At 41.6% G+C, this 22,235-nt stretch overlaps 1 protein-coding gene across 2 annotated transcripts in view; it reads left to right on the top strand.

Annotated features, from left to right (window-relative positions):
* Nsmce2 (NSE2 (MMS21) homolog, SMC5-SMC6 complex SUMO ligase) overlaps positions 1 to 22,235 on the top strand; it is a 214,451-nt gene that overhangs the window by 2,187 nt on the left and 190,029 nt on the right. For both annotated transcript variants that reach the window (XM_051159621.1, XM_051159623.1), the window contains exon 2: positions 2,111 to 2,281. In XM_051159621.1, the coding sequence (XP_051015578.1) occupies positions 2,125 to 2,281 (157 nt within the window). In that variant the 5' untranslated portion in view covers positions 2,111 to 2,124. The remainder of the gene's footprint in view (positions 1 to 2,110; positions 2,282 to 22,235) is intronic.

Below are 22,235 nucleotides of genomic sequence, written 5' to 3'. Positions count from 1 at the left end.
TCATCAGGAGAGGAAAGCAGAATGCAGGAACTGAGGCTGGTTATGGGGAGGGATGTCCCTCCTTGCTGGTTCATGCTTTCTCTACGAAACAGCAGTCAATTAGCTTTGGTCTTTGTGCTGTGCACTCTTGTTTGCCTTTTCCTCATTTTGAGGGCTAAGGCAGACATCTCATCTGTCCCTTCATTTTACAAGTAGTGTGTGTTGTTTCAGTCCTACATTTGCATGTCTGGCCCCTGACAACTAGTGAGCTCCTGGGGAGCTAAGGCTAAGTGTTTCTAGTGCTTAGAATACTGCCTGGCATACGGGAGGGAGTTTTTCATTGAATTAGAAGAAGCCAAGTAGTATTTGGAGACAAAAGTCTTGGGAGTATTTACCTTGAAAACCACTATATTCCTATGTTCAGAAAGTTGCCTAGTATTTAAGAAGATAGTTACTAAATGTTTGTTACCCAAGTTTCTTGAATCAGCAGTTAGTGGTATTGTAAATGTTTATGCTAAACTGATAACTTTGAAAGATAAAAGTCAGCACCTTAGCCTTTTCTACCCTGTTTCTCCTCCCTGCATGAGCCTAAGAATTTACATGCTAAGACCTTCAGTCCCTACTAGTGGAAATAGTGAGCATCTTTAGTGGAAAGCAGTAGCAGAGATGCTGCGGGAGCAGCCCAGGTGGGAAATGACGCTGGTGTTATGAGAGGAGGAAGTGCTGGAGATACCACATGGCTCCCTGCTCTTGAAAGGAAGAACAAGAGAGAGAGAGAGAGTTCTGATGCAAACTGTGGACCAGAAGCTAGACCACGCCACGAGTGTGCTTCTTCTTTTCCAAAGAGGTGCTGAGGCACTTACCAGTGGGCCTGGGTCCCATGAGCCTGGGTTTGTGACAAATCTTTCTGATTAAAAAAAAAAAAAAATCCATTTTCTGTATGGTACCATACAGCTTTAGCAACAACCTGCTTGTCATTTTAAAACCAGTGTGAACTCTGCACTTTTAAAGTTGCTTTCAGTGACTTGAATGGCAGGAGTTTCCTGAATTAAGCTAATGTGTCCATATAGGCGAGGGGTCCAAAGCTTAAAGAGTTGGTGCTTTAAAGTATAGATAAGGGAGTAATAACCACAACTGTAATAGATAAACCACCAGAAGATGAGAGGTCTATAGAAATCCTGCTTTTACTGAATCTGGGATAATTTAATATAAATCTATTAGAACTCAACAGATTTCTTTTAAGAGTCCAAAATGCATATATATATATATTAGGTAAGTTAAAAGCTACAGTTTAAAAAAAAAAAAGATTTATTTATCTATTTATTCATTATGTATACAGTGCTTTGCCTGCATGTACATCTGCAGGCCAGAAGAGGGCACCAGATCTCATTATAGATGGCTGTGAGCCACCACGTGGCTGCTGGGAATTGAACTCAGGACCTCTGGAAGAGCAGCCAGTGCTCTTAACTGCTGAGCCATCTCTCAAGCCCCCCAAAAACTATAGTTTTTTAAAAAACCTCATCTTATTAAGCTTTATTCTCATATTCTCTCTCCCTCCCTCCCTCCCTTTCTTCCCCCCTTTCCCCTCCCCCTTCCCTCTCTCCCCCATCCTTCCCTCCTTCCCTCTATCCTCTATGTGTATTAGGCTTCTGAGAACTGGGTTTTGTAGAGTTCTTTGAAGCATCAAGAAAGAGGATATCCTTCTTAAAAACTGAAAATAGTTAGCGGGGCAGTGATGGCACACGCCTTTGATCTCAGCACTCAGGAGACAGAAGCAGGCAGATCTCTGTGAGTTTGAGGCCAGCCTGGTCTATAGAGTTCCAGGACAGCCACGGCTACACAGAAAAACCCTGTATTGAAAAACCAAAGAATAAGAAAAGGAAGAGAAAGAGGAAGAGGAAGAAGAAGAAGAAGAAGGAGAAGAAGAAGAAGAAGAGGAAGAAGAAGAAGAAGAAGGAGAAACAACAACTTACCTTCCCCATGTTATAGCAAATGTGTGTGTTTGATGGCCAGAGGATGGCATCCTTGGTGTCCTTTATAGCACATGGATATCGAACACAGTCATTACTGAATGTTATGGCCGTGCTCTTTATCTGACTTAGAACTCTTACTGTTGTGTTTGATGTTTTAGGTAACAATTTCAAGATGCCAGGGCGGTCCAGTACAAACTCTGGTTCCACTCGCTACATATCCTTCAGTGGTGTGGAGTCAGCACTCTCCTCCTTAAAAACCTTCCAATCCTGCATCAGTACCGGAATGGACACAGTTTCTAGTGTTGCCTTGGACCTTGTGGAGACACAGAGTAAGTAACACTTAAATACCTTTTTGTGTGTGCCAGTGTCCACTTTCAGGTAACAGTTTGGTTGCATTACTCTGGGGATGCGCTTTCAGCTTTCTTGGGATAGGTGTTTAGTTTCACTGGACACGTTTTCTCGTCTTCTTCTGTAATACCCCATAGCCATGTAGTACTGTTATCCTCCACTCAGGACTGCCCTGTAAATTTATGAACAAAGATACTAAGGTTCCTGACTAAAAGCATGCAATTTAAAGCATGTTAGATATGTGACCCAGAAGGTCTGTAGATGTGTTGGGATGACATCATTTTCCACTAGTTTAACTGTATGTTGTTCAAGCTTGATTACTCTGCACATAGGCCCAACAGATGCTAGGGATCACAGCAAAGAAAGCCTTTGGTAAATTATTACTTATTAAGCAGAAGATTTAGAACATTGTTTCTTGCTTTTTTGGGTTAGAGTTATTGTTACTTTTTAATTTGTCAAAGCCACGGGAGTGGTATAATATTTTTTAAAAAATTTTTTTTTAACTTTTAATTTTTTTGAGACAAGGTTTCTCTGTGTAGCTGTGGCTGGCCTGGAACTCATTCTCTAGATCCGGCTGGCTTTTAACTAGAGATCCATATACCTCTGCCTCCTGAGTGCTGGGATTAAAGGTGTGCGCCACCAACTTCCTGGCTTTTTAAAAAAATAATACGTTTTTGAACAATTTATGATGTACTTTGACTTTTTCCTTTTCTTTCTTTTTAAAGATTTTTTTAAATTTATTATTATGTATACAGTGTTCTGCCTGCATGTTCTTCTGCATGCCAGAAGAAGGCATCAGATCACATTCTACATAGTTGTGAGCCACCATGTGGTTGCTGGGAATTGAACTCAAGATCTCTGGAAGAGCAGCCAGTGTTACCTTCTGAGCCATCTCTCCAGCTTGACAGTTTTTCCCTTTCTTATCCTGACTGAGTTTTAAGGCTCTAAGGACTTAATGTTCATGTCAAGTTGGAAGAACGACTATTTCTTCACATATTTCCTCTCTTCAGTCTCCTTTACTTGTAGATGAGATTGTTTCACATTAGCTCAGAAATCACATAGGCCTTCTTTTTTTTTGGTTGGTTTGGTTGATTTTCTTCTCTCTTACTTTAGTTTGAGTAGTTTCTGGGCTGTATTTTTAAGTTCATTTGTCTTATTTTCTGAGGCCTCTGTCAGTTGTATCCAGTGAATTTCAAACATCTGATATTATGCTATTCTAACAGCACAACAGAAGTAATGGAACCTTTGGGTCCACTTTTCCAGCTCTCTTTTTGTCATGGTCATGTTTTCCTACTCTTTAAAATTTATTATATGTATTTATTTGTATGTGTGTGTTTATGTGTGTTTGTGTGTGTGTGTGTGTGTGTGTGTGTGTGTGTGTGTGTGTGTGAGAGAGAGAGAGAGAGAGAGAGAGAGAGAGAGAGAGAGAGAGAGAGAGAGAGAGAATAAGAATTATAGGTGTCTAAGGAAGTCACAAATGTTGGATGCCCTGGAAGTGGAATTACACACAGTTCTGAGAGCTCTATGTGGTCTTATCTCCCAAATCATCTTTCAGCCTCTCTTTATTCTTAAACCAAACAAAACAAAATAAAGCCTGTTTTTGTTTGTGTGTGTGTGTATGTGTATGTGTGTGTGTGTGCTGTATATGTGTGCATGTACCTTGGAACACTAGAGGTCAGACAACACCTCTGTGGAGTCAGTTCTTTGGTTCATCTTTATGTTGGTTCTAGGGAGTCAGATTCAGACTCAGGCTTGCATCATTGCCTGAGGCGCGTTGCTGGCCCCTCCTTCATCCTCAGCTCTGTCAGGTATGTTTCTAGTAGCTCTTTTAAATTCATTGTCTGTCATTACTGCCCTTTTTCTTAGTCTCATTCTACTCTAATTTCCTTATGTATATTATGTTGCCAATTTAAGTTGTGTTGCTTTGTGTCATAGTTGGCTTCCTCTAGCTGTCAACTTGAAACAAACTTGGAGTCACTTCAACCAAACAACTGTCCAGATCAGATTTGCCTGTGGCCATGTCTGAGAGGCATTTTCTTAATTGCTAATTGATGTGGAAGGGCCCAGCCCACTGTGGGTGGTGCCATCCCCAGGCAGGTAGGCCTGGGCTGTATTGAAAGGCTTTGTAAGGGTGGGTGTAGGGTAGCTGTGATGGCTGTTTTTGGTTGTCATCTTGACTACATCTGGAATTAACTGAAATCCAGTGGTTGGATACGCCTGTGAGGGATTTTTTCGTAATTAAATCATTTGAAGTGGGAAGGCTCACTTTTATTCTGGACCTTTTGAGGTGGGAAGACCCACCTTTCATCTGGGCCCCACCTTCTTCTGGCAGCCTGTATAAAGGACACAGGAGAAGGAAGCTTTCACCCTTTGCCTGCCTGCTCTCACTCTCTCTGGCAAGTTCACTCCTTCACTGCCTTTAGAGCCTACTTTTTCAGGATTCCAACTTATACTGAAGACCAGCTGAGGCATCTAGCCTCATGGACTGAACAACTACTGGGTTCTTGGACCTTCCATTGGCAGACAACTGTTGTTAGACTCTCTGGACCACAGCCTGTGAGTCACTCTAATAAAATCTCCTTTATCTCTCTCTTTCTAAAGCTACACTCTATAAATTCTGTTCCTATAGAGACCCTTGACTAATACAGGAGCCTTTAGCAGGGCTGACATCATGTTCCAAAGTAAGGCCCTTCTGGAGCCTTGATCACTTTGAGGGTTCAGCAGCTTAGCTCGGCTGTGGATGGAAGAAAGTCAAGTGTCTCCTAGTCCTCTCTGCACTCTGGGAATTGTTCTCTCCGTAGCTCCCAGCGCCTGTTCCTTGGTGTCTTAGGATTCAGCAACAAACTCAAGGGAATCCCTGTGCTGATTCATAGCTCGCTTGCAGCACTCTGTCTTGGAAGCTCCTGCTGCCCCAGCCTCCCCACACTCCAGGTTCTTCTCATCCTTTGGGGCTGCTGTGTTCCACGTGCATCCTTCCTCTTTAGCGCTTGCAGGAAGGGAGGGGACTGCAGGACTAACCTGCAGCCAGCTGGTACCCTGTCTGCAGTCATTATCATTCTGCCCTGGCTGCTCGAGCATCGTCTGAAAGCAGGCATAGCATGTGTGTTTGTCCAGCTTTTGTAACTATCTTGACAAGATGACCATCCCAGTTACTCATTCGTGGCTAGGCAGCACAAGTCACCTGTGAGCTTTTCAGGGATGGTCTCTGAGTGTCTTAACCCTGCCCCATCTGACGTGGAAGCTGTTCTCCGTCATGATGGACACTTGGTTTTTGTTAGTCATAATAGAACCTTAAGCCGTAAGAGAAGAGCTAGAACACAACCCTGCAGGCTGCGGAGGGTATCAGAGCAGGAGGTTCTAGATTTAAGTAAACATTTCTGAATGATTTGGCTATGAGATTCTTTATTTTTGCCTTAAGTAAAAAGTAGGTATTGGTGTAAAAATACACTTTGTGCAGTTTTGTTTTATTTGAGAGAGTCTCATTGTTACCAAGTCTGCCTTGAAACTAACTCCCTCATTAGAGGAGGCCAGCCATGAATTCTTTCCTGGTCATCCTGCTCTGCCTTCCACATGTGGGATACAGATGTGCACCACCACACCCAGCTACTTTGTTGTACCTTGAAAAGAAGTGCCAACAATTTTTTTTTTTAATTCATAATATAATTTGGGGTTGGTAAATATTTTTAAATCTATAACAGGCCAAAGAGTAAATATTTTCAAATATTTGTGAGCCATGAAGTCTCATAAACTCTAGCAAGTATGCTGTTGCAGAGTAGAAGCCACCCTAGACAGTGCGTAAAAGGATACTGTGGTGGGCTGAATGAGAACGGCCTTCGTAGGCTCATCTGTTTGAATACTTGGTCCTTAGTTGGTGGAACTGTTTGGGAAGCTAAGAGGTGTGGCCCTTATGGAGGAGGTGTGTCATGGTGGGTGGGCATTTCCTATATGCATTGGGGTTGTGGTTCAAGATGTGAGCTCCCAGCTGCTGTTCTTCCACCTGCCCCTGCTGCCTTCATTCTGCCGCCATGGACTCTTATCCCTCTGGAACACTAAGCCCCCAATAAATTACCAATAAATTGCCGTGGTCTTGGTGTTTTGTCATGATAGAAAAGTAACTAATACAAATGGGAAAGGCTTTCTAAAAAACTTTACTTACAAAAACAGAAGGTGGACCAGTTTGGCTTATAGCTTGCTAATTCTTGCTTTAGAGCCGTAGTCATTAAATATTTATTACTGATTATTTTGGCAACTAGAGAAATGGCCAAGTGTATAAGAACATTTGTTCTTGCATGGGACCCAGATTGTATTTCCAGCACCCACATGGTAGCTCACAACCACCTATAACTCCAGTTCTAGGAGATCGGATGCTCTCTTCTGACCTTCATGGGCACCAGCCATGCATGTGCTGCACATCCATGAACACAGATAAGGCACTTATCATACAAATAAACCCATTTTTATGTATATTAATTTTGTAGCAAATACTTGGGTTTTAATTTTCTAAGAAAAGCTAACAAGACAAATTTGGCTTGGTTATATGGAAAAGAAAAGCATGTTCTGAAGAGTCTCGCTAGGCACAGATGCGGGGTGAAGAGCAGCCTGGAGTACCAGTTCTGAGTGGACATACGGACGCGCACTCACATACTTTAGTCAGTACCAAGGTTGGTTTTTTTATAAAATAACTGTTCTGTGTCTAATTCACTGCTATGATTTAAAAAAGACACAGATGAGTATTAAGTGGTTCCCTCCACAGAGTTTACCATCTTAATTTGGAGACAGACACATATTAAAAATGCTAGTGCAGTGAGAAAGGGATCGGGTGTTACAGGGATGTCAGTAGTTTACTATCACCAGTGAACACATAGGAGCATCTCAAGCTCTCAGTAACGGTGTCACAGATTCTTCCAGGTTGGAACTTCTGTTTAAAACTAACAACAAAACCTGTTAAGTGTTTCCTTTAAATTGACACTCAACATTCTTTCTTCATTTTCAGTAGATGCTCACGTTTCAGTGAGCCTAGTTTGCCTGTTGTATCTGTTCTTTGCAATTAAGGGCATCATGGAAACACAGCTAGACTGGCCTATAGCACACCCAAGGCACACTCCTATTCAGCTGTCAGGGTGTGCTGTCTATGTGTTTTATGCACTGTGTGAAGATATATACCTAAGGCTTGTGATATAGTAAATATAGTATGCTGTGCTGGGTCATCAAGGACATTCTTAAGTGAAAGTGGTGTTTATTATACTCTTATGCATGATAGAGAGCAACTCAGCGACTTCCCATACTGGTGCCCTTAGGTGCCATTGCTGTGGTTTATGCTAAGGCATTGCCAATATTTTCCCATAAGGCTTTGGGTAATCAAGACAAATTTTGTACAAATACTCCACATGATACAAAAATAAAAATAAAAAATGCATCCTAAAATTATGATGAGCATGGTTTTGATTTGTGGACCTGTGGTCTCTAAGCCATAGTCTGTGAACCTCTGCCTTATGAAAGTGAGTTTGAATGCTAATGAGCAAGAGGCAGATGGCATGAGAAAGCCTTTTCCGACACAAAGCCTAGGGCAACCCTTTCCCACAAGAGGACTTTAGGAGAGATCTGTTTTCTTGTTTTGTTTGTTTTAATCAGTGAACATTTTGTCAATATAGTTAAATATAAAGCATATGTTGCCAATTAAAATATTACTTAAAATTCAAGAAAATTTAGTTACATTTCCAAATTATTAGTGTAGCTTTCTCTTTTCACAGAATTCCCAAGTATATATAAAAGCCCCAAATGCAAATCATAGTCTATTGTATATTAAATTAGTTCCTCATGGCCCAAGTTATATAAAAATAAATTTATAAACCCTCTCAGATTTTTTTTGTAGAAAAAATAGTCTTTGAGACATTTTCCTCAGTACCTTTTAAAAGTTGGCAAATAAGAATACGTATTTTTGGGTATCATGTGTGTTTTGCTACAGACCTACAGATTAAGCATACTTTCTTAGACATTGTCATGGTTACTGGTAGCTTGTCAGGTTGACATAACCTACTGTTACCTAATATATACCTAATATATATTCATTCAGACATTGTTATCTATAAGAAAATGGATGGAGTACATGAATGACATAACCAGGTTGATGGATACTTTGGCTGATTGGTTTTTTTTTTTCTTGTTTGTTTTGTTTGTTTTTGTTTTGTTTTGTTTTTCTCTCTGTTTTCCTAGGATTCTTGAGCTCTGGGGTGGAAAGACCAGAGTTACTATAGTCAGACAATATGGTTTTTTGGCCAATATCCAAGTATGCTATTGATGATAATGACCATAATGATAAAAGCAGTAAGTGAATTTGTTTCAGACTCTCAGTGTGCTGGCTATAATATGTTTTCATTTGGATCCTCACTTGATCCTGTCATCAATTCTTTGAAGTAGGAATAGTTATCTTTACTTTCTGAATGACAGAGCTCAGGCTTAGTAAAGTTAAATACTGTTTCTTGGCCACAGATTTAGAAATTAATGCATGCAGATTTGAGCATAGGAAAATGAACCACTATGCTTTGTCATAAATGCTTTTAGGTTGTACACATCTTTAATCCCAACACTCAGGACATAGGTGGATTTCTGTCTATTAGAGGCCAGCCTGTTCTATACAGAGAATTCCAAGTCATCCAGGCCTACATAGTAAGACCCTGTCTAAAAGAAGTAAAAAGACACTGTATGGAATTCTTCTAGGGGGAAAATGTAGGCGCTTACCTCACATAAGTCTGGGTTGGCCTTCCAGGTGTTTGCCTTACCTGCTAGGCAGAGTTGACCCATGCGCATGCTACACACTACCCCTGAAGCCTAGACCTTGAACACTCAGGACCCGAATCATCTTTTGTGTGGAAGAGCTGGCACTGACTAGACAGTTGATAAGTTTTGAATCTCTTATTTGCATGCAGTATCTTGGATGGAAACTGCTGGGCAGTTTTCTTTTAGTGGATACTCTTTTCCTTCATTTTGCGAAGACACAGGCTTGACTTGTTCTTGCTCAGAGCTGTTCGGTATCTCACTTGAGCTAGATGTCCTAATAAGGAAGCCTCAAGCTGGCCTGGAGAGATGGCTCACAGGTTAAGAGAACTGACTGCTCTTCCAGAGGTCCTGAGTTCAATTCCCAGCAACCACATGGTGCCTCACAACCATCTACAATGTGATCCGATGCCCTCTTCTGGCCTACAGGTGTACATGCAGGCACAACACTGTATACATAATAATAAATAAATAAATCTTAAAAGAAAAAAAAAAAAAGAAAAGCCTCAAGCCAGGTGTGGTGGTCCATGCCATTAATCCCAGCACTTGGGAGGCAGAGGCAGCTGGATCTCTGAGTTTGAGGCCAGCATGGTCTACAAATCAAGTCCAGGACAGCCAAGGCTCTGTTACACAGAGAAGCATTGTCTTGAGAGAGGGAGGGGGAAAAAAAAAGGCCTCACCTGTATTTCTCTGTCCACACTCATTTCTTCTATCCTGAACCAAACAAACTGGCTGAAGTATAAAAATAAATAGCTGCTATTTATTTTAATTTTTATTTTTTGAGACAGGATCACATGTAGCACATGCTGGCTTCAAAATCACTATGTAGTTAAGGATGACCTTGAACTTCTGTTCTTCCTGCCTCTATCACAGAGCTAGGATTGAAGGCATGACCGTCCATGCCTGCTTCATGAGGTGCAGGGGATTCTTCATGCAAGGCAAGCACTGTATCTACTGAGCCACAGCTCCAACAGCTGATAACGAAATTCTTTTTTTTTTTTTTTATAACAAAATTCTTAACTTACCATGGCTGTTCTCATCTCTCCTAGGTCTCACACCAAAGACTGTTGTATAAAATTGGGAAAAAACCCATAATTTAATATTTTACTTACTCTTTGACAATTACATATATATTGTATCTTGTCCCACTCCCCTTAGGCACCCCTCCCCCAACACTTCCCCTCTCTGTTAAACCAAAAAACCAAAACCCATAAAATCCAGAGTCTAATTAGTGCTGTTTGCAGGAGCATGAACAAACTACCAGTGGCCACAACCCTGATCTAAAAAGGACTCCCCTTTCCCTAGCAGCCATCAGTTGCCAACAGCTCCTCATATAGAGATGGCGCCCTGTGAGCCCCTACCCCATCCATGGCTGGCTTGATCTTGTGTGGTTAACTGTAGTTTTTGTAAATTGTGAGTGTAGCAACTTTGCCATGTCCAGAAGACAGTATTTCACAGCATTCCTCCCCACACTCTAGCTCTTACATTCTTGCCACCTCTTATTCCTGACCGTGCAGCGCATGATGATACATGTCCCACTTAGAGCTGAGTACTTAACTGTCACATGTGCTCAAATATTTAATCAGCTGTGATTCTCGGCCTTGACTGCTGCCTTCTGCGAAAAGATGCTTCTCTGGCCAACACTGAGAGCAGCACTAATGTATGGTTATAAATATAAATATTTAGGAAGCAGTTTGACAATATGTCTGTCTAGCAAAACAATAATGGTAATATGTTCTCCCCCTAGGACTTATGTCCTCTCTAGTCATAGTCTTTTGACCAGGTTTACAGTACCAGGCATATATTCCCTCCTGTGGAATTAGATCCAGGTCTTAGATCGGGCTTAGATCCAGTCAGAAAACAGTTGGTTACTATCATAACAGTCATGCCACTATTGCACCAGTGACATATCTTGCCCTAACATGTAGGGTCTACCATTGAGTAAGATTTTTGATAACTCCCCCCTATCCCTCCCCAGCAGCTTACATAACACCTTTCCACACTATAAAAGTTAACAGAGACGAAGCTTCCAGGTCAGGTCCAGGCCAGGCTGGTCTTAAATTTAGGCCATACATGCCTGAGGCTTACCTTTATCTTCTTGCCCTCTGTCTCTAGAGTTTGAGATAGTAGGTGTTTACCACCATGCCTGTTTTATGTGTTGCTGTCATCAAGCCCAAAGCTTCATGCAACTGTGCTACATCCTTAGCCACAGACACCAATCTTTTGAAAATGTGCTCTTAATTATTTTGTCTGGTATATTTATACCCTCAGAATTTAAGATTATTAACATAATCCTTATCTGACTCTTGTCAGAATGTCTATACACTATCACACTGTCTGTCCTAGTATAAGCTCCATGGTTATTGTCAGGCGCCGCCCACCCCCCATTGTTGATATGACCTGTGTGGTGTTTTGATTAAGTATGGCCCCTGTAAACTCATAGATTTGAGTGCTTGGTCACCAGGGAGTGACACTGTTTGAAAGGATTAGGAGGTGTATGGCCTTGTTGGGGTCGGTGTAGCCTTGTTGGAGGAAGTATGTCACTGGGGTGTGCTCTAAAGTTTCAAAATTCAAGCCAGACACAATGGCTCTTTCCTGCTGCTTTTGGATCTGATGTAGAACTCTCAGCTACCATGCCTGTCTGTGTGCTACCAAGCTCTCCGCCATGAGGATAATGGACTAAAGCTCTGAAACTGTAAGCCAGCCCCAATTAAATGCTTTCACTTATAAGTTGCAAGACAACCTGATTGGTGGGTAACACACAGTGTATGGAATGATTTGTTTAAAACCTTGGAAAGTTTACTATAAAATTTCCTTCTAATTAACTAACTCCTTTATTTATATTTATATTCATGGATCACAAATACTATATTCATGTGTATACTTAATTTAAATACATGTATGTGTTCGTGTGCGCACACTCACACACACAGAGCAGTGGGCCATTTTGTCCTTTAGGGGTTGCCATAAACACTTTAAAAAATCTGGGCGGAACAATTTGGACTATGTGTGCTGCTGCTGTCTGCTGGCATCCAGTGTCATTTCTGATTAACGCAGCCAATAGGAAAATACATCACATATCTAGTCACATTCTAAAAATTTCCCAAATGCAGCTAGCTGTCTAGTAAAAACACAAAATTATAAGTATTTCTGTAACTAAATCTTTCTAGTGTGATTATAAAGGGAAATGAAGCTAATGACATAGATATGTATGGATAGCCTCTCCACAGTAAAGACTAAGCTGTCAGTGCTGCCTAGGATGAGGTAGACACATACATGAACACTACATGCATTTGTCCACATGCTAGTGAACTTTGGGAAAGTGTTTTTCACTTGAGGTTTTGAAAATTTGGAAATTAGAAAGACAAGCAGTATTAAGGCTTCTTTAGGAACATTTTTATTGCTCTGCCTGTCAGCAGTTAAGACTTTTTCTTATATTCAGAGGGTCTCCTTATGTATTTCTCTGTCTCAGTTCTATAGCTGGCCTGGATCGTTGAGTCCTTGTGCGTAGGATTCATGTATAGGCATGCTCTGCCTGCCTCAGAGCCTGGCCCTGGACTTACTTGTATGTTTTAGGCTCTCTGTCATTGTTTATTGAGTGACTCAGTCAGGCAAGCATTTAAGGTATTTCGGTGTTGGGGTCTAAAAGTCATGGTTGGAGTAGTGACATCACCTGGATACAGGCAAGCATTGCTAAACCTCTCCCCAGTAACCTGAGAGCCGCCTGGTAAGTAGTTATCAGCCATCTTGGGCATATCTTTTACCCAGCTTTGGTAAAAGGCCCAAAAGCCAGTGTTCTGGAGTAATTCTAGAATTGCTTGCATCCTTTGCTGGTAGAATTTCTCCACACTGGGATGTGTGTCTTAAAAATGTGTGAGGTATGAGTTTTACCATTAGCACCTTCCTTAATCCTGACCTCACGTACCCTCTGGTGCAGCCAAGAGACACAAAGGGAGCTACCATAGATAAGACAGCCCATACTGCCAAATGGAGGCACAGGCAGTGACTGTCACTGAGTGAGATAAGTAGTCTCATCCTCCATCTGTCAGTAGGAAAATGAGGCTTGCTGAGTTGAAATAACTTAAGCCCAGGACACAGATAGGGAATTTGAATTTGAGCCTAATTACTGGTCTTTAGCTCAGACCCTCTTTTCCTCCCTCTTTCTCCTAGTAGCAGTTGGTAGATGGCAGTAACCCTCAACTTCTGTCAGTTGCCTTTGTGTCACCATTATATAACACCTGAGATAATTTAACCAGAAAGATGTCTTTGCCCTGTTGTCCTGGAGGTTCTGATGGGACCTGTAGTAAGCACCACATTATGGCAGGAGCCCACAATCCCTGCCAGCAAGCCAGAGAGGAGGAAGCAAGGATCAGCATCTCAGTTCCCACTCACGACCATGCCACTAGCAACCCAAGCCCTTCTTCTCAGAGATTCCACACCCACCAATGAGGCCTCCCTACTCTAAACACAACGGCCTTTGGGGAACACTGATTATCCAAACTAGCAAAGGTGAGGACAGTGACAGTGAGTGAAGTTGTTAGCTTGTTAAAAAAAGGGTTGGAAAGGAAGAAGAGGAAAGCTGTTTAGGAATATCGGTATGGGTAGTTCTTACAGTGTTAGATTTAACCCGCTCTAAGTTTGTACATTGATGGGACAAGATGGAAACAAAGCAGCAAAGCGAGTCTGTGATGCTCCCTTATACTATGGGCCATATGGCTCTTCACAGTTCTCCCCGCCACAAGCGATGCTCTTGTACCATGCTGAAGTGCAAACAGCGGAAAGACTGCACTATGCTGTGGACTTGTTTTACTGAACCTTGATGTTTTCCAAGTTGATATTTAAGGAAGCCAGCTTGTCCTCTGAGAACTAGAAAAGACAGGTCAGCAAGACTTCCTCAGATCTTTTTTCACAGAGGAGTTGAGTCATGGTGGGCTTGGCATGGTGTCTGTTATTAGGGTAGATGACTCATAATTTAAAATCACTTGCTTGCCCTCCTTGGTCTTTCTTTGCTTTTGTTTTTAGTCACAGTAATGTGCCATATATCCTTTCATGCCGATAACAGTTCGTGCTTTGTCCTTGTTCCATGTAGCTGTTTGCGTTTAGATGAGTTTCTGTAGGTTGTTTGTTTTAATGGCGTGATCCCTTTGAAATGGGTTTTCTGGGACAAACCCCTCTGGTGCTTATTAGATATCTTTAGAATTTGGAACCCATGGAATGCATACCATGTGTTGAACTATATAAATGTAGCAGTAGATGGCCTCTTTTGTGTGTGTTTGTGTTTTTAAGACAAGCACTCTCTATACAGCTCTGGCTGACCTGGAACTTACTATGTAAACCGTGCTGGCCTCAAACTTACAGAGATCCACCTGCCTCTTCTTCCCTAGTGCTGGGATTAAAGGCGTGTGCCACCACACTTGGCTTGTAGATGGCTTTTAAGGTTGTTCCTTAATGAGATATATTTGGATCCAGAATGAAAAATGGGTTTCCGTTTAGACTTAGAAAATGAGCTCTTTTGTTAATTCATAGACTTTGCAGTTGAGGAGTAGCTGCACCAGAGGTCTCAGACTGGAGGGTGTGTCGGGACGACTGGGAGATCCCGTGAGAACAGACCACTGTACCTACCTGCATAGTTTCAGTAATTCTCAATACTGCGTGAATTTGCGATTTCATGATTCTCAGGCTCTGCTACTGCTGTTGGTCCAGGGACCAGTTTGAGAACTGGAATCTAGCCCCATGCGGTAGGAGGCCTGCCACTAGATGGCATCAGAACACTTCTTAGAGGGTAGTCATTGGCTGACTTGACCTAGGTCTCTTGATCAGAGTTTAGGTTAAGATTCAATTTAACATTCTGGAGCCTGGTCTGTTCCATATGCATAAAAAGTAAAGATATTTTGATTCTGTCAAACCGGAGAAACTGTAAGAATATTGTTGTTACTGTCTTTCACACTGCTTCTCATCTGCACGGGCTTCCTTTTCAGTTATCAACCTGGGCTAGCTGCAGGACTTGTCACAAAACATATATATAGGATCAGGAGCGATGGCTCTGCAGTTAAGGGCACCGTAATGTGCCATATATCCTTTCATGCCGATAGCAGTTCATGCTTTGTCCTTGTTCCATGTAGCTGTTTGCGTTCAGATGAGTTTCTGTAGGTTGTTTGTTTTAACGGTGTGAACCCCATGCTCTCTTCCGGCCCTCAAGAGCACCAGGCACACAGGTTTTGCATATACTTAGAAGCAACAAGTGTTTTACATCACACACATTAAAATAAAAAAATCTTTAAAAAATAAAATGTCTTTTAAAATAAAGAAATGTTCATTTAAAATATGTAGCAACAAATGTACATCATTTGAATCATAAGAGAAGTGGGATTTTTTTTTAACTAATGGATTTTGATTTGTTAACTTTTAGAATCACTTTGAAATATTTGCTCACATAAATATTCATTATTTTGCCCTTTTTCCAGTTGCTCTTTTGGAACAGTTGTAGAAGGTTTAAAAAGTGTGAAATACACTCTCTCCTGGCTTCCCTAGTCAGAAAGTTGAGTAGTTCACTCTTAAAGAACTCTTGACCATTGAGATGTAACAAGAATAAATTAATAATAAAAAATTAAAAAAAAAATTAAAAAACAAAATAAAAATAAAAAATAGTCTTCTTATTATTAGGAAAAAAAAAAAAAGAACTCTTGAAAAAGATATTTTCAACTGCTCTTTCCTTCCCCTGCCCCTTTCTTACCTTGCAGTCTCACCCATACACGTCCAACTGTCCCAGCACCTCCAGATGTTCTACCCACTGTAAAGGCCTAAGAGCCAGGATCCTTTCCCACATGGTGGTACATGTGGAGGTACTGGCTTGCTCTGCCCTGGGCACTAAATTCCCTGTTCACATTAGCATGTTTTGTTTTGAAATAGTAAAGCTTTCTGTTTTGTTTTTGTTTTTAAAACAAATCATGTGTAGTACCTAAATACTGTTTGGGTTTTTCCAGATCCTTGACAATACTTTTTTTTTTTTAATTCTGTTGTTTTATCTTGGATTTTTTGTTTTGTTTTGTTTTGTGGCCTTTGGAACTGAGACTTTGGTTAGATTTCAGTGACTGAATAGGGTATGAAAAGACTAAAACAGAAAAAACTAAATTGGAGTCACTCTGATTAAAAAGCCAGGCGCGCAGCACGTTGTGTGTGTGGCCATTGGCAAGGACTGAGGCTGGCTTCCTGCTAGCAGAGCTGGCCACAGGGCAGACGTAGAACAGAGGCGAGGGGCAGTTTCTAGAAACACTGTAGTCCTCTTTTAACAACATAAACTTTTAATGGCTTGTGCCCAGTGGAAAGGAGCTTTTATGGTGATTCTTCTAGAGGTTATTATCCAGACTATTATTTTCCTGTTTCTGGAAATTATGTATTCATGCTGTACACTTCTGCATAGCATTGCTTAGGTGTAGCATGCAGTCTGATAAAACTGTAGAATTAGCCACATGTGTAATTTGAAATTTTCTACTCTCCTTCTTTCAAAAAGTAAGGAGAGAGAGATGTGTAATGTCTTATTTAACATAGTGATTCTGAAATACTGTTTTTCAGGGACAAAGAGATGGCTCTGTGGTTAGGAGGATTGGCCGTTTTTCCTGAGCACCTGGGTTCAATACTCAGCACCCAGGCGACACTAGACATGGCCATGGCACACAGACACACGCACAGTCAAAATACCCATACACATAAAGTAAATACAATTTTAAAAGTAAATAAAATAAAATATTATTTTTACATGCAATAAGTATGAAAGTTCCTAAGGAATTATTTGGACACAGAGGGAAGACTGAAATAAAAATCCTACAGTCCACTAGAATCCAGACTGGCCACATGACTTTTACCTGCTGGCTACACATGACACATAGCTACTCTATGCGATGACAATAGGCACATAGGCTATTTTACTTCTCTGTGACAGAGAAAGGTAAGACAAATAAAAGATGGTCAAAGTGCCTAGGCCTGCAACATTTTAGCAGTTCTGGGGAGTATTCAAATCAAACCAATTGGACGAAAGAGATACTGTCTTATTTTCTCCTGTACTTGTCTCTCCTATGCTGAAGCCGTGGCTAGTATTTTAGGTTTCCTCCTAACTTGTTTAGCCAGCTTAAAATAAAAAGTGCAGTGTTTCTGCAGATCCTGTTACATTTGCTTCTGTATGAAATGTTGTGTGTTCATTTGAATCCACATCTACAATACTTCATATTTTGTAGCTGATGTGGTAAATCAGTTTCATATGGTGCTGGGCAAGCTGGAAGGTTAAGCCTCTTAGCTTCAGCTGACAGCATAGTCTAGTTGCTGTAAACAATTAAGCCTGTCAGCAGTTGACCTTGGGAATGCTAATTTGCTTGTCCCTGGGTGCTGCCTCAGGCCCTGGCTTTCTCTCCGTGGGTGGGAGTTATGAACCTGGTTTGGAGAACTAGAGGCATCTGAGGCCAGCTCCAAACAGATGTGCTTCTTGCTTCATTTTCGCATGTGACCACAGTTGCAAGAGGCGTATTCTTGCATGATGTTTTTAAAAAAGGCCTATGGAATCAGAGACCAAAGTTGAAAGGCAGCTTCTATTCTTGTCCTTCAGTAGAGTCCTGATATGTCATGCTGAAAGTTGATTTTAAACTGACAGTCTTTCTCATTGTGAGTTCATTGTGTAACTGGAAGAGTTGGACACCATCCCCTCCCCCCCCCCCCCGCCCCCTCTTCCCCACGCCCCTCTCCACACTGCCTCTTTCTCTTCCTCCCTCCCTCCCACCCTCTCTCCTCCATGCTTTGTGATTTTTACTGACAGGGTCTTAACCATTTAGCCCAGGCTCACCTCCAAATCACAATCCTCCTGCCTCATCCTCGGAAGGCTGAAATTCCAAGTATAAACAAGCACAGCTGGTTTGGTTTCCTGTTCACTGCACCTGTTCAGTGTCTATTCTAGAAGAGGCTGAATGATTGAGGAGAGAGGGTGCCACCTGGGGAGTTAGAGGCACTGAAAAGCACTGCTGGGCCAGTGCTCTCCCTGTGTGTGCTTGCCTGAGAGCTGGGGGTGAGAGACTATTAAGTTCTGAATCACTGCCATTGTCAGCTGATGATGGCAGAGGTGGTCACTTTTACCCAAAGACAAAGATTTCACTTTTCTTCTGGATTGTGTGTTAGGTTTTTGGGAATGAGATAAGAAAGTGTGTTCAAGAAAGAGAAATCTTGAGTTCAGTTTCCTTTAGGGCAGGGAATTTATTAATGCCACAGCCTGCCCTGTGGTCTGAGCCCATTGGCCTGCCGGGCAGAGGAAGGTGTCTACTCTCAAAGGTTTCAGAGGGAGGAGGAAGTCCTCTGCTGTGTGGAAGGAGACCTAGTTAATGTGTGCCTGGAGCTAGGTGACCCTGAACACAGTCAGGTAGCTTTAGATTTTGATTAGCAGTGGGGAGGCATTTGGCTCTTTGTGAGGGCTGTGTGAGGGGAACAGGTTATAGGGTGAATATAGCCCATCAGCTCTTAGCAGTAGCTGGGTTCTAATACAGTGCTTGGGCAAAGTACAGCTTTATACTGTACAGCACAGCACTGTAGAGAAGCTTCTAAAACTGATTAAAAATGCTTATTTTGTCTGATTTTCATTGAAGTACATTGTTAACACTTTTGTATTGATTGATCACCTAGTATTTTTCTTTGGTCCATGCCTTGAAAAGGTTAATAATTTAGTTAGCAGCTATAGCAAATATGAATACACACAAAGATTAGGAGAGCTACATGGTAGCAAGGACATGCTTCTAATTTGTAGATTATTGGTGTGTCTGACCAAAACAAGAATCAGCAAGTCCTTCACCTCTTCCTTTATGACAGAGCAACCTTTTGTATGTCACTCTACACACGTGTTTTGTACATTCTGTGTAATAGGCACCTATGAATACTAATCTGTGTATATATGTAGGTGCAGGCATGTGTGAGTGAGTGTGCCAAGTCCAGGGAAGAACACTGATCCTCTGGAGCTCTGTGAGGTGATTGTGAGCTGCGTCATGTGAGTGCTGGAAACCAAACTTAGGACCTCTGCAAGAGCAGCCCTCGCTCTAGACTGTATTTATACATCTTAATTATCAAATTGTTTCCAGAGATTGACCATGTTTGATCACTTCTCTACCTGTGACCACAGCACTTGGCATTTCTTCTCCACAATGCTACCTATTAATTTGTCCACCCATGTTACACTATTGGGCACAGTTTACAGGGACATGGTATCACGGTTACGTTCCTCCATACACACTCCAGTCATAGAGACCTACTCTTAAGGACACTGTGTGTGCTCTGCAAACTTGTTGCCTGTATTGGCATGGCTTCCTCCCTGAGAGGGCCTAGCCCTGTTGAGTGCTAGTGGGGCATCTGTTCATCACTCACAGCTAAGGCTCAGTGCCGTCTCTCTCCTCTGTTACACTGTGTATGCTGTACATCTGAGGAGTAGCCACAAACAACATACAAACAAGTGATGGTTGGTCAGCAGTGAGCTGTACTTTGTTGGCTCTTGTTCTAGATAAAAGTTATTCTGTGGTAATCTCTTCTCACATCTGTAACAGATTAAGATTTTGTAAACTGAAAGTATAAAATATTATCTGCAAAGAAGTTGTGGCAAGAATGGCAGGAATGCCCCTGTGGGTCAGTGGGATGGCTCGGTGGGTACGTGCACTTGCCCCAACACCTGACAGCCTGAGTTTGGTCTCTGGAAACCCCATGTGGAAGGAGAGGACTGGCTCTAGTAAGTTCTCTGACCTCCACACATACGCTGTGCATACTCACCCACGTAATTGTTTTTTAAAAAGGAAATGAGTCCTGCATGTTCATGTGTGTGATTTACTGGCCCATTCATTTCTAGTAGAAAATAATTTTTACAAAGAGCATGATAGCAGCTTCCATGCCATAGATTACTGACAAGCCTTACGTGCAAAGTTAATCTAGAGTCAGGTACGTCTGTGCAGAAGCTTAAGCATTTTAGTGCTTTATTTTGCCAAAGCCCTCTACAGTTTGTGAAGTTAGTTTCACTGTATTTGTTCTCTCCCCTCTATCTGGCAAGCACTGTGCTAGTAATCCAAAGTAAGTTCACCACTGATGAACCTTGTTCCAGACATTTTCTCTCTTAACAGCCTTATGAAAATGAAGTAGACATTTGATAGAGGAAATAGCTAAAGCCAGAGGGGTGAAGTGACTGGGTAGTTTCCTAGCCCATTAGTTTCTGTGAGCTAAATTGAATGTGTATATAACAAACACATACACACACGTATGTATATATCAGTGTGTTCTTTATTAATCTATCCTAATTGCCTTTGTATGAAGTTAGTAATTTAGCAAATAATAAATTGGTAGATATGGCATATAAGGGTTTTTTGTTTTACAGATTTTATGGACATAGTGTTTGTTTAAAATTTGTTTTCGCTGGTCATGGTGGTACATGCCTGTAATCCTAGCACTTGGGAGACAGAGGCAGGTGGATCTCTAAGTTTGAGGCCAACCTGGTCTACAAAGAGAGACCAGGACAGCCACGGCTACACAGAGAAACCCTGTCTTGAAAAACCAAAAAAAAAAAAAAAAAAAAAATTCCATGGAATTTTTTATATTCTAATTAGTTAGGGTTTTCTTTCTGTAAAGAGACACCATGACTACAGCAATTCTTATAAAGGAAAACATTTACTTGTGCTAGCTTGTGTTTCAAAGGTTTAGTCCATTATTGGCAGCCTGGCAGTGTGCAAGCAGCCATGTTGCTGAAGAAGGAGCTGAGGTTCTGCATCTGGATTGGCAGGCAGCAGGAAGTGAATGATCCAGTAGACCTAGTTGAGCTTCGGAGACCTCAAAAGCCCTCTCCCAGCAGCACACCTCCTCCTGAGAGTGCCAGTCCCTATGGGCCAACCATTCAAACACAGGGTCTGTAGGGGCCATTCTTATTCAAACCACCACAGCAATCTAGTTTTCTTTTGGTCCTTCCTTTGGAGCTCCAAAGTAACCTTCTAATTTTTAAAATTTTGTAATTAACCCACTATTTTTCATATATCCATCTAAAATGTATAATAATGTCTTTTAGAATATTCATGGATGCACATAACCATTACCACATCATTACCTCAAAAACACAACCCCTGGCCAGGTGTGGTGGTTTATATACTTATAATTCCAGCACTCAAGAGGCTGAGGCAGAACATTGTGGTCTGAAGGCCAGCCTGGGCTGTATAATGATGGGAGGGGAGGAGACGGACACAAAGGAATGAGGGAGGGAAAAGAAAGAGGCAGAACCTGTATCCTTCAGCTATTGTGTTCTGGTCTCTCCAGGAGCCACTAATCTACTGTGGCTCCATGGCTGTAGATTTACCTGTTGAGCTCATTTCTTATAGAAATGAATAGTATTAGAATGTGGGCGGGCGCTCTCTCTCTCTCCCTCCCTCTCTCTCTCTCTCTCTCTCTCTCTCTCTCTTTCTCTCTCTCTCTGTGTGTGTGTGTGTGTGTGTGGCGTGTTCTGCGTAACTAGTGTTTTCCAGCAAGGTTTATCTATGTTGTTAGATCTATCAGCATCTAATTAGTCAGCACCTCATGTATTTTTGTAATTATGTAATACTCCCTTATGTAACTGTACCACATACTGTAGATCCACCAGTTGGTGGATGCTGGGTAGTTAATATTACCAAGTTATTGTTTGGATGCTGGTGGTTTGGGTAAGAAATGCTCTCCCTAGGCGCAGGTATTTGAGTTACTTGGTCCCCAGTAGGTGGTGCTATTCGGAGAGGTTTAGGAGGTGCAGCCTTGCTGGAAGAAATGTGTCACTGGGAGCTGGCTTTCAGATTTTATAGCCTGTCCTTGCTTCCAGTTCACTCTTTTATTTTAAAATGTGAGCTCTTGGGGGGGGGAGGGGTGGGAAGATACAAGTGAGGGGATAATGCTCAGGATGTAATCTGAATAAATTGTAATTTAAAAAATGATACTTAAAAAAAAAAGAAAAAGAAAAGAAAAAAGTGAGCTCTCAGGCACCATGCTTGTTGGCTGTTGTCCGATGTCATGGCTCCCAGCCATGATGGGTTCAAATCCCTTTGGAACCATAAGCTCAAATAAGCTATTTCTTTCATAAGTTGCTTTTGGTCATATGGTGTTTTATCACAGTAACAGAAAGTAACTAGCACAATATTAATTATG

The sequence above is a fragment of the Acomys russatus genome, chromosome 17 (genome assembly GCF_903995435.1).
Source record: "Acomys russatus chromosome 17, mAcoRus1.1, whole genome shotgun sequence".
In the NCBI taxonomy this organism is placed as follows: Eukaryota; Metazoa; Chordata; class Mammalia; order Rodentia; family Muridae; genus Acomys; species Acomys russatus.
Note: the sequence above shows the minus strand (reverse complement) of the source record. Positions and strands in the feature narration are given on the sequence as shown.